At 53.5% G+C, this 11,411-nt stretch overlaps 1 protein-coding gene across 6 annotated transcripts in view; it reads right to left on the bottom strand.

Annotated features, from left to right (window-relative positions):
* LOC102795377 (uncharacterized) overlaps positions 1-11,397 on the bottom strand; it is a 17,677-nt gene extending 6,280 nt beyond the window's left edge. For 3 of the 6 annotated variants that reach the window (XM_087845023.1, XM_087845019.1, XM_087845021.1), the window contains exons 1-21: positions 11,277-11,397; positions 10,633-10,739; positions 10,078-10,167; positions 9,515-9,634; positions 9,271-9,409; positions 9,008-9,192; positions 8,885-8,927; positions 8,379-8,524; positions 6,760-6,832; positions 6,151-6,262; positions 6,003-6,074; positions 5,777-5,923; positions 5,530-5,692; positions 5,141-5,437; positions 4,877-4,983; positions 4,675-4,795; positions 1,105-1,222; positions 662-723; positions 462-581; positions 243-390; positions 1-168 (exon numbers count right to left, since the gene is read on the bottom strand). The exon at positions 1-168 is cut by the window's left edge and continues 33 nt beyond it. In XM_087845023.1, the coding sequence (XP_087701149.1) occupies positions 1-168; positions 243-390; positions 462-581; positions 662-723; positions 1,105-1,222; positions 4,675-4,795; positions 4,877-4,983; positions 5,141-5,437; positions 5,530-5,692; positions 5,777-5,923; positions 6,003-6,074; positions 6,151-6,262; positions 6,760-6,832; positions 8,379-8,524; positions 8,885-8,927; positions 9,008-9,192; positions 9,271-9,409; positions 9,515-9,634; positions 10,078-10,167; positions 10,633-10,734 (2,533 nt within the window). In that variant the 5' untranslated portion in view covers positions 10,735-10,739; positions 11,277-11,397. The remainder of the gene's footprint in view (positions 169-242; positions 391-461; positions 582-661; positions 724-1,104; positions 1,223-4,674; positions 4,796-4,876; positions 4,984-5,140; positions 5,438-5,529; positions 5,693-5,776; positions 5,924-6,002; positions 6,075-6,150; positions 6,263-6,759; positions 6,833-8,378; positions 8,525-8,884; positions 8,928-9,007; positions 9,193-9,270; positions 9,410-9,514; positions 9,635-10,077; positions 10,168-10,632; positions 10,740-11,276) is intronic. The other 3 variants (XM_087845024.1, XM_087845022.1, XM_087845020.1) reach the window with 2 other exon arrangements.
* Between the last annotated feature and the right edge of the window lie 14 nt (positions 11,398-11,411).

Below are 11,411 nucleotides of genomic sequence, written 5' to 3'. Positions count from 1 at the left end.
CCTGCTCCTTTTTCAGCCCCTCCACCTCCGCCACCCGGCTCCTCAGCTCCGCCTCCAGCCTCGCCTTCTCTTGCTGCAGCTCCTCCTCCCTCCCTCTGAGCTCCACGATGGCCTCGTTCTTTCTGTCATTTTCCTCCTGCAGCCTCCAGATCTCCTCCTCCAGGACCACTGAGGAGGATGATGATAGGAGCATGAAGGTTCAGCACAAGCGCTCCATGTTTCCCCCCCTCCTCTCCCCTCACCTCTCCTGTTTGCTCCTCGCTGCTTCTCGTCCTCCACAGAGTCACGCTGATGTTTCCTGCTCGCCGCCTCCTCCTGTCCTCTCCTCGTGCAGCTGCAGCTCTGCTGAAGCTGCAGCAGCTGCGACCGGATTGACTCCACCAGCTGCTTCTGCACGAAACAACAGCGCGTTAGGCCTCAGTGGGAATCGAACCTGGAAACCACGAACAGAGCCCACTCACGTCTCGGGTGGCGTCCTCCACGGCATCGTCCATGGCTGCCTGGAGCCTGGAGAGGGCGCCGTCCTTCTGCCGACACAACTCCATCAGTTTGGACACCTCCTGCTGCTGCTGCTCCAGACGCTGGAGGAGAACACGAGGAGAAGAGTTAGTGGAGCCGAGTGAGAGCAGGAGCCAGGACGCCACAGGAGGAGGACGCTCACCTCCTCGGCTTCTTGCAGTTGGTCACGTGACTGCTGGTTATCCAGGCGCAGCGCCTCCAGCTCTGCAGGGACAAATCAGAGTGACCTCAGCGAGAAGTGTGCACGTGTGTGTGCACGTTACAGTCAAAGGGCCGCGACACCGCGGCGACTCTTCAGACACTCAGACAGACACGTGTCTGTTCTACACTGCACGGCGAACACGCTACAATAATCACATGACCGCCGATGAGCACGCGCTGTGGCGACAGTGGGACAGAAAAAGTCCCGTTAAACAGGAAGTAACCTGAAGCAGAAGCAGAGAGGAAGACGGGACAAAGACGGGCTGAGAGCTAATGATTAAAGATGGAGGCCTGACGGCTCCACCCAACTTTAAGTACTAATTTCACCTGCTCGCGTCCTCTTTAAACCCCGCCCCCCGGTCCTGTGCTGTGTGTGTGTGGTACCTGTGGGGTGCGTGTGCTCGGTCAGACAGCGGTGGACACTCTGAGCGTCCTCTCTGATCTTCTCCAGGTCTTCACTCATGGAGAAGATGATTCCCTCCAACAGCTCCACCTGCTGCTCCTAACAGTCACGATCAAGACTGAGTGAGTCTGTGTGTGTGTGCGTGTCTGTGTGTCTGTGTGTGTGTGTCTGTGTGTCTGTGTGTCTGTCTGTGTCTATGTGTCTGTGTGCGTGTGTGTGTGTCTGTGTGTGTGTCTGTGTCTATGTGTCTGTGTGCGTGTGTGTGTGTCTGTGTCTGTGTGCGTGTCTGTGTGTCTGTCTGTGTCTATGTGTCTGTGTGCGTGTGTGTGTGTCTGTGTGTGTGTCTGTGTCTGTGTGTCTGTGTGCGTGTCTGTGTGCGTGTCTGTGTGCGTGTCTGTGTGTCTGTGTGCGTGTTTGTGTGTGCGTGTGTGTGTGTCTGTGTCTGTGTCTGTGTGTGTGTGTGTGTGTGTCTGTGTGTGTGTGTTTGTGTGCGTGTGTGTGTGTCTGTGTGCGTGTGTCTGTGTGCGTGTGCGTGTGTGTCTGTGTGCGTGTTTGTGTGTGCGTGTGTGTGTGTCTGTGTGTGTGTGTGTGTGTCTGTGTGCGTGTGTGTCTGTGTGCGTGTCTGTGTCTGTGTGCGTGTGTGTGTGTCTGTGTGCGTGTGTGTGTGTCTGTGTGCGTGTGTGTGTGTCTGTGTGCGTGTGTGTGTGCGTGTCTGTGTGTGTCTGTGTGCGTGTCTGTGTGTGTGTCTGTGTGCGTGTCTGTGTGCGTGTGTGTGTGTCTGTGTGCGTGTGTGTGTGTCTGTGTGCGTGTGTGTGTGTCTGTGTGCGTGTGTGTGTGTCTGTGTGCGTGTCTGTGTCTGTGTGCGTGTCTGTGTCTGTGTGCGTGTCTGTGTGCGTGTGTGCGTGTCTGTGTCTGTGTGTGTGTGTCTGTGTGCGTGTGTGTGTCTGTGTGTGTCTGTGTGCGTGTGTCTGTGTGCGTGTGTGTGTGTCTGTGTGCGTGTGCGTGTCTGTGTGTGTCTGTGCGTGTGTGCGTGCGTCTGTGTGTCTGTGTGCGTGTGTGCGTGTGTCTGTGTGCGTGTGTGCGTCTGTGTGCGTGTGTCTGTGTGTGTGTCTGTGTCTGTGTGCGTGTCTGTGTGTGTCTGTGTGCGTGTGTGTGTGTGTGTCTGTGTGCGTGTCTGTGTGCGTCTGTGTCTGTGTGCGTGTGTGTCTGTGTGCGTCTGTGTGTCTGTGTGCGTGTGTGTGTCTGTGTGCGTGTGTGTGTCTGTGTGCGTCTGTGTGTCTGTGTGCGTCTGTGTCTGTGTGTGTCTGTGTGTGTGTGCGTGTCTGTGTGTGTCTGTGTGTCTGTGTGCGTCTGTGTGCGTGTGCGTGTCTGTGTGTGTGTGTCTGTGTGCGTGTGCGTGTCTGTGTGTCTGTGTGCGTGTCTGTGTCTGTCTGTGTGCGCGTGTCTGTGTGCGTGTGTGTGTCTGTGTGCGTCTGTGTGCGTGTGCGTGTCTGTGTCTGTCTGTGTGTGTGTGTCTGTGTGCGTGTGCGTGTCTGTGTCTGTCTGTGTGCGCGTGTCTGTGTGCGTGTGTGTGTCTGTGTGCGTGTCTGTGTGCGTGTCTGTGTGCGTGTGTGTCTGTGTGCGTGTGTGTCTGTGTGCGTGTGTTTGTGTGTGCGTGTGTGTGTGTCTGTGTCTGTGTGTGTGTCTGTGTGCGTGTGTGTCTGTGTGCGTGTGTGTGTGTCTGTGTCTGTGTGTGTGTCTGTGTGTGTGTGTGTCTGTGTGCGTGTGTGTGTGTCTGTGTCTGTGTGTGTGTCTGTGTGCGTGTGTGTCTGTGTCTGTGTCTGTGTGTGTGTGTGTCTGTGTGCGTGTGTGTGTGTCTGTGTCTGTGTGTGTGTCTGTGTGCGTGTGTGCGTGTCTGTGTCTGTGTGTGTGTCTGTGTGCGTGTGTGCGTGTCTGTGTCTGTGTGTGTGTCTGTGTGCGTGTGTGTCTGTGTGCGTGTGTGTGTGTCTGTGTCTGTGTCTGTGTGCGTGTGTGTCTGTGTGCGTGTGTGTTTGTGTGTGCGTGTGTGTGTGTCTGTGTCTGTGTGTGTGTCTGTGTGTGTGTCTGTGTGCGTGTCTGTGTGCGTGTGTGTCTGTGTGCGTGTGTGTCTGTGTGCGTGTGTTTGTGTGTGCGTGCGTGTGTGTCTGTGTCTGTGTCTGTGTGTGTGTCTGTGTGTGTGTGTTTGTGTGCGTGTGTGTGTGTCTGTGTGCGTGTCTGTGTGTGTGCGTGTCTGTGTGTGTCTGTGTGCGTGTGTGTGTGTCTGTGTCTGTGTGCGTGTGTGCGTGTCTGTGTCTGTGTGTGTGTGTCTGTGTGTGTCTGTGTGTGTCTGTGTGCGTGTGTGTGTCTGTGTGTGTCTGTGTGCGTGTGTGTGTCTGTGTGCGTCTGTGTGCGCGTGTCTGTGTGCGCGTGTCTGTGTGTCTGTGTGTCTGTGTGCGTGTCTGTGTGTGTCTGTGTGCGTGTGTGTGTCTGTGTGCGTGTGTGCGTGCGTCTGTGCGTCTGTGTGCGTGTGTCTGTGTGCGTGTGTGCGTCTGTGTGCGTGTGTGTGTCTGTGTGTGTGTCTGTGTCTGTGTGTGTGTCTGTGTGCGTGTGTGTCTGTGTGCGTGTGTGTCTGTGTGCGTCTGTGTCTGTGTGCGTCTGTGTCTGTGTGCGTCTGTGTGTCTGTGTGCGTCTGTGTCTGTGTGTCTGTGTGTGTCTGTGTCTGTGTGTGTCTGTGTGTGTCTGTGTGTCTGTGTGCGTGTCTGTGTGCGTGTGCGTGTCTGTGTGTGTCTGTGTGTCTGTGTGCCTGTCTGTGTGTGTGTGTCTGTGTGCGTGTGCGTGTCTGTGTGCGCGTGTCTGTGTGCGTGTGCCTGTGTGCGTGTGTGTGTGCGTGTGTGTGTGCGTGTCTGTGTGCGTGCGTGCGTGTGTGCGTCTGTGTGCGTGTGTGTGTCTGTGTCTGTGTGTATGTCTGTGTGCGTGTGTGTCTGTGTGTGTCTGTGTGCGTGTGTGTCTGTGTGCGTGTGTGTCTGTGTGCGTGTCTGTGTGCGTCTGTGTCTGTGTGCGTGTGTGTGTCTGTGTGCGTCTGTGTCTGTGTGCGTGTCTGTGTGCGTGTGTCTGTGTGCGTGTGTCTGTGTGCGTGTCTGTGTGTGTGTCTGTGTGTGTGTGTGTCTGTGTGTGTGTCTGTGTGCGTGTGTCTGTGTGTGTGTCTGTGTGTGTGTCTGTGTGCGTTTGTGTCTGTGTGTGTGTCTGTGTGCGTTTGTGTCTGTGTGTCTGTGTGCGTCTGTGTCTGTGTGCGTGTGTGTCTGTGTGTGTGTGCGTCTGTGTCTGTGTGCGTGTGTGTCTGTGTGTGTGTGTCTGTGTGCGTGTGTGTGTCTGTGTGTGTGTCTGTCTGTGTGTGTCTGTGTGCGTGTGTGTCTGTGTGTGTCTGTCTGTGTGCGTCTGTGTGTGTCTGTGTTCGTGTGTGTGTCTGTGTGCGTGTCTGTGTGTGTGTGTCTGTTAGTGTGTGTCTGTGTGTCTGTGTGCGTGTCTGTGTGTGTGTCTGTTAGTGTGTGTGTCACCTTGTTGTTGTCCGTGCTGAGAGCTGACATGTCGACCGTCTTACTGACGAGGTTCTTCAGGATCTCCACCCTCTTCTCCGCCCGCTCCTCCAGGATCTCCCGCTCCTTCTCCAGGCGGTCGCTGACAGACAGGTGGACAAACCTGCTGTTAAAACGTCACATGATCGCAGCGCCGGTCACATGACGGCGGGCCTGCACTCACCTGTAGTCCTCCTCCATCTTTTTAAAGAGCTCCATGAACTCGGCGCTGACTTCTTCTCTGACCTGAGCCTCGAGAACGAGCCGCAGCGCCGCCTCCCTGCCCTCCTGCTGAAACACGCACATCAGCAAACAACACGCAGGTTTTAAGCCCCTCCTCCCTTGTAGGGGAGACGTTACCGACTGAAGCCCAAGGACTCCTGGCGGCATTATAAACATCAGGATGTGCACGCCGTCGTTGACGTGTTAATGAAAGCGGCATTGTTACCTTCTCTTCCTCCTCCATCGTCACGTCCCACTCCTCCTCATTCTCGCCTCCTGCCTCCAGGACCGTTCCCTCCATCATGCTCTCCTCCTCCCCATCTTCCTCACCCTCTTCGCCATCTTCGTCCTCCAGCACGTCCTCCAGGCTCGTCTCCCAGGCGACCAGCGAGCTCTTTCTGCCCCTCCCTGCCACGTTTCTGCGGCAGTCCGCCTCGTCGATGATCAGCGACAGCTCCATGGCCGACCTCTGGGAGGAGTCGGGACCGTCGGGGACCGTCGGCCTCGAGTTCAGCACCACCACCTGCGCCCAGGTGGGAATGTGTCAACAGTCCTCAACCACACGTTTCCAGCAGGTCTCACGATGAAAACAGGAAGTCTGACACGCTCACTGACCTTCTGAGCCAGCGCCGAGAACTTGAGCACGTTGAGCGTCTCGTCGAAGCACGACGAGTTCTGGTTGATGTTGACCACCATGGAGACCCGCCCGGCACCACAGAAGAAGAACTGCAGAAAGTGTGTGAGCTTGGACTCCCTGAAGGGGATGTGGTGCTGAAACCTGCAGCGAGGACACAGGTACACACTCAGCCACGCCCACATGCACGCACTCAGGTACGTGCACAAACCTCAGTGTGACTCTTACTTGGCGTTCTGGTTGAGCCTCATGGCGTGGATGCACTTTCCAAGCGTGAGCAGCGAGCTGTTGATGTTCCCCGCCTCCTTCAGCCTCTCGCCGGTGTTGTGCGTGCGTGAGCACCTCTCCGACCCGGCCAGATCGCACAGCGCGAGCCTGAACACACATATAGAAGCGTCACCTGCACGCCCCGCCTCCGCCGCACACTCATTGCAGAACTGCGAGCCCGACTTACTCGCTGATGCCGAGGACTCTGGGAACGCCGACGTCGTCCACGCGCAGGATCCTGATGGAGAAGATGCTGTGGCTGCAGAACACAGAGTGGGCGTTACTGAGGGTAAACAACCGCAGGTGGAAACAGGGCGGCGGCGTCTGCTGCTAACCTCCTGCTGGACAGCTGGTTCAGGCGGGTGGAGGAGAAGCTCTGGTTCCTCTTCCCGATCTTCATCACTCTATACGCCTCCTCTGAACTGCTCACCTGGACCCAACGCAGGTCTGAGGACATCGCAAACACAGTCATTAGACGGCGCGGCGAGCCTCGGCGGCGAGCCTCGGCGCCTCGCCGGCTGCTTTGATTTAGAAACACCATGACAACAAGCGCACTCAGCCACGCGAGTATTCGTGATGGCGAATATCTCGTGTCGACCACGGCAGGTTATCATCGTCACGGTAACCTACAGTGTCACAATCAACTTATTTTCAGCTCCTAGCAGGAACTTTCAAAATAAAAGCGCAGAGATCGTTTGTGAGGAACAGAGCAGCCGGCGTGAGAAACACATTTAATCATATTAATGATCAGCTCTGTCTCATCCGTGTAACAGGTTGGATTTCAATATCATAATCTGTCACGCCCGCCGACAGTCATGGATTTAAAGTACTTCCTGTGTGTGGCTCACATATTGCAGTGGTTTCAGTGGGCGTGGCCATAGCTGGGCAGGACGTGACTGCTAAACGAACTCCGACCCTCGATCGTCTGTGAGAGCGAGTGTTACCTTTGATGAACGAGTTTCCTTTCACGTCCTGAGACAGACGCAGGACCGTCCTCTTCTGCTGGCCGCCGGGAACCTGAACATCACACAGTCAGTCAGTCACATGGTCACAGGAGGCACGGCGCCCCCTGCAGCTGCACCGACACCACAGACATCTGAAATCAGCGTGGAACGTGTGTGTGTGTGTGACTGTGTGTGTGTGTGTGTGCGTGTGCGCCTGCAGCACGTGCTCAGTCCTGTCATTGGTTGGTAGCGGGTCAGCTGATCCTTATAAAACCAGAGAAAAAAAAAGGAGTGCAGGCAGAAGAAACCAGCCCTCAGGGACGAGAACCTACAGGTCAGAGGTCGTGACTGCTGAACACCGTTGATGCGCGGTGTCCATGGCTGTATCCCAATTCAGGGTCTGCAGCCTTAAAGGCTGCATTTTAAGGCCGATTACGTCACAGCGACGCGACGAAGGCTGTCCCAATTCAAAGGCTGCTCGAAATGCGTCCCTCAAATGCGTCCTTCATTTCCCTGAATTTTAAGGATGTGGCGGTGTAGACTTCGTGGCCCAACATATCCCAGAATGCATAGCGCGGCGGTGGGTGTGGATAATTTTGCCGAAAAAAAACGATGATGGGCGCCCGAAGAGTAAACTTTAAGTAAGTACTGAATATCATGTCACTTATTTATGTGCAAATGTTTAATAACGAAGAACATTAAAACATTCCTGTTGGCCACATGTCGGCAAAGTCATGTGACATTAGTGACGTTTGTACTAACTTGGTTTTAAAGCCTTTACTTTAAAATATTCGCCGTTCAATAGCTGAGCTTAATCAGAGAATGATCAAATCTCATGTAGAAATAAACAAACGAACAAAAGATTTTCTCCTTCATTTCTGTCAAACAAAGCTGTATGAAACGTTTCCAGCTGTTAGTATCATGGTTGCTAGGCAACCTGGACAGCGCGACGGAGGCTAGACCGTCCCATTTCACAAGCCTCGCACTTCCGGCCTTAGCGGTCTTTGAGTACGCGGCCCTTGAGGATCGTTAAGGCTGCAGGCCCTGAATTGGGACACAGCCCATGTCGACACCTTCAAGGGGACATCCCAACCAGAAAGAAGAAGGCTCCACCGCCTCTGCCTGCACTCCTTTTTGTTCTCTGGCTTTATAAGGATCAGCTGACCTGTTACCAACCAATAACAGGACTGAGCACGTGCTGCAGGCGCTCAGTGAGGCAGAGCTTCAGCTGTACAAAATAAAACTGAGGAAAAACAGCCAGTGACGGCCAATCACAGCTAAGATCATCAAGGCCGCCGGTGAGGTCAGAGCAGCATGTCTGCAAGGATCCATGTTTTTCCTCTTTAATGTACGCTGGGTCATTTGTTGGTTTATTGTGTGCATTTCAGACGTGTCCAGTCTGCAGTGTGTGTTTGGTCTTCATGGATTTACTGTTATTGTTGTTATTTCCTGTTTTAATGGTTTACTTAAAGAGGCTCAGGATGAAAATGTGCAAACAAAACATGAATGTGTTCGTGTACTGGGATCACACACCCCCACTCTGTGTGTGTGTGTGTGTGTGTGTGTGTGTGTGTGTGTGTGTGTGTGTGTGTGTGTGTGTGTGTGTGTGTGTGTGTCACCTGTTCGAGCAGGTCGTGGATGTTCTCGTTGTAAATCTCACAGAAGGAAACCCAGACGGAGAAACGGACGTTTGAGTCGGCGTCCAAACAGAAGCTGTCGGCCTCTGAGACGCTGTTCACACTGCTGTCACTGCTCAGAGACGAGCCTGAACGCACACACACACACACACACACACACACGCACGCACGCACGCACACACACACACGCGCACACACACACACACAGCTTGTTTTAAAGTTTACAGTTAATCAGACGTCCGTTTGTTTTCTTTTCTTTAATAATTCACAAAGCTTCAAACATCAACCTCTCAGCCAGGATCTGCAGACGAGTCCATCTGTTGTTGGACTGTTTGTTTCATCAGAGTAAATCAGTGTGAGGTGACATTATTAACACACACTCCTGCAGTTTATCTTCACAGATCCGTTATCACGCCTAACACCACCTTCAAAGATCATAAGCTCGGCGTTTCTCCAGCTTTTAGTCCCATCCTGATTAAATCACTGACCTTCGAGGAACGCCGACCTTCCAGCTGTCGCGCTTCTGTCGCTCTGTGGAGAGGAAGCAGAGACAGCTCAGCTCGCCGCACGCGCTCACACCGTGCTGCGACGCTCCCCGTCGCCTGCCTCACCTCCTTTAGCATCCTCAGCAGGTTCCTCTTGCTGCTGCTCTCGGCCGCCTGCTGGTCTGGAGTCAGTCTGCTGAAGTCTCGGCAGCGCTGAGGCTTCAGGTCGCAGCGGCCGTACAGGCGGCCGTCGATGCTGTTGAAGATGACCGACAGAGACCTGGGCAGCAGACCCGAGTCGTGGTCCGGACCTGAGCGACAGACGGACAGTTAGTCAGAGTCGGGCAGAGAGGCGGGTGATGGCAGACAGGAGGGGGCGGCGCTCTGACCGAGGAAGGTGAAGGTCTTCCCGGCGTTGGTGACTCCGTACGTGAAAACCAGACAGTTTCCTCCCTGCAGGACGTCTCGGACCAAACCCCGAACGGAGCCCTCGAACACCTTCCTCTGACTCGCCTCCGGACCGAACACCTGAAATACGACCACGACAGAAACGGCACACCTGAAGGCACCGCGGCAACAACAGCGTGAAGCAAGTGGGTCGGGTGTGCACAGCTCCGGTCAGGTGACACGTACCTGCGTGAAGGTGAACCTCTGGGCCGTTTGTGGGAGGGACTTGTCGCTCTGTCGGTTTGACTGGCAGCTCCTGGGAGGCTTGAGGACCACAGTGTCCGGCCCCTCGATGGTCACACAGTCCTACAGAGGAAAACACACCCGCGCTGCTCATTCAGGCCTACAGACTGTGAACGGTCCAGGTGTGTGAGCAGGTCACAAAGACGTGGCGGTGTGCGTGTGACAGATCTGATCCATAACCGATGATGGAATCGGGAATAAGAAAGTTTCCCTCTGCGTGTAAATGTTATGTGAGGAAGAAGTTCCTCCTTAATATTTGTGTTTAGTGAAGCTTTGCTGAGCGTGGACTGAATGGAAGTTTGGTTCCTGCCAGCTTCACCTGCGTCTCACATCAGTCCTGTTTTTAACTGAATGACAGAACTGGTATCGATCCATTGATCTCTGCTGTAGACACCCAGAGTAGGAGAAAGCTGGAATAGTGAATCCCTGTAAAACACTGCGGTGTGTGTGTGTGTGTGTGTGTGTGTGTGTGTGTGTGTGTGTGTGTGTGTGTGTGTGTGTGTCACCTGTGCCTCTCCGCTGCCGCTCTCGGCTGCAGTAAAGGGTCGAACCCTCAGGTAAACCTGCAGGTTCTCTGACTGCTCCTGAGCGTCGTCCTGCAGAGAGAGCAGCATCAGTTACATGACCTGCATCCAACTCTAGAACAGGTAACCATCAGACAGCGACAGCATGTTACAGGAGCAGGTACAGATGTGCATGGAGGATGAATACACTGGATGCTTTTAATGGGAAATTTCCTGGAAACCAATAAACAAAAAACAAAGAAAATGGTTCTGATTTCACAGCAAACTGGAAGAAAACCATCTCTGTTAATGGTGACGAATAATCCCTACACACATCAGTGGGCTTCAAACATAAAAGGACCACAGAGATCTTCGTTGTGTGGAAGACAGTTTGTGGTGTTTGTGGATCTCTCTGTGTATGTGGTTCAAAGGAAGAAACTCTGATTTAAACATGCGCAGGAACAACAGCACAGTGTGACGTTGCTCTGCAAGTCCCATGGATGGGTCCGTGATGTACTACAGCCTGTCCGAGGTCAGGGCAGACCGTGGTGGACCTACCTGTGTTGGCATGGCAGAAAACTCAGCCAGCAGGTCCTTCTTTATGTCCCCCACTTCCACTGGTCCCACTCTCTCCGGCCTTCCAGCTAAACTGGAATCCATTCTCTCTGCAAACACATCAGTCCAATCAACCACCGTTTTATCAAAGTCTCCCCGCGGGAAGTTTTACCTACAGCTCACAGGCAGCCTAGACCCCCGCTGAGTGCCTAATAGAGCTTTAATCTGCGCCGATTTTACCAGCTGGATGAGGTGCTGCCTTTAAACATGTCTCCCATTATCAGCCGGCTTCTGTGCGACTGAGGTTCAAACGAGTTTTGATTTCCCAGAAATAATAATGGAGTTCGGCCTGACTCCAGCACTGCCCCAATACAAGCTACTGGAGTGTAAACAGCCTGACTAAAACTGGCCACCACAGTCACACAAACACAGCTCAGAGTAAATCACAGCTTTGACCAATCACAGCAAACAAACACAAAGAAACAACAGCAAACAGAAGGTAAACAAAGACCGTTTTTACACTCCGCTAGCTTTGTTGTTAGCATTAGCCACCTCAATAACGCGTTTTTACGACTTCAGCAAAGCGGAACTTCGTTTAAATGACAGGATTACGAATTAAAGCAATATTGTATGAAACTCGAACTCACGTGTCGTATATTTTATTTCACACACACTCTATTTACTACCGCAAACATGAGAAACAATCACTGCCTGTCGGCCTTGCTGCGCTGTCCTCTCCGCGGTTTACTTTTTAAACTAGAACAGTACGACCAATCAGAGAA

The sequence above is a fragment of the Neolamprologus brichardi genome, chromosome 8, assembly GCF_056152115.1.
Source record: "Neolamprologus brichardi isolate AB-2024 chromosome 8, ASM5615211v1, whole genome shotgun sequence".
NCBI lineage: Eukaryota > Metazoa > Chordata > Actinopteri > Cichliformes > Cichlidae > Neolamprologus > Neolamprologus brichardi.
Note: the sequence above shows the minus strand (reverse complement) of the source record. Positions and strands in the feature narration are given on the sequence as shown.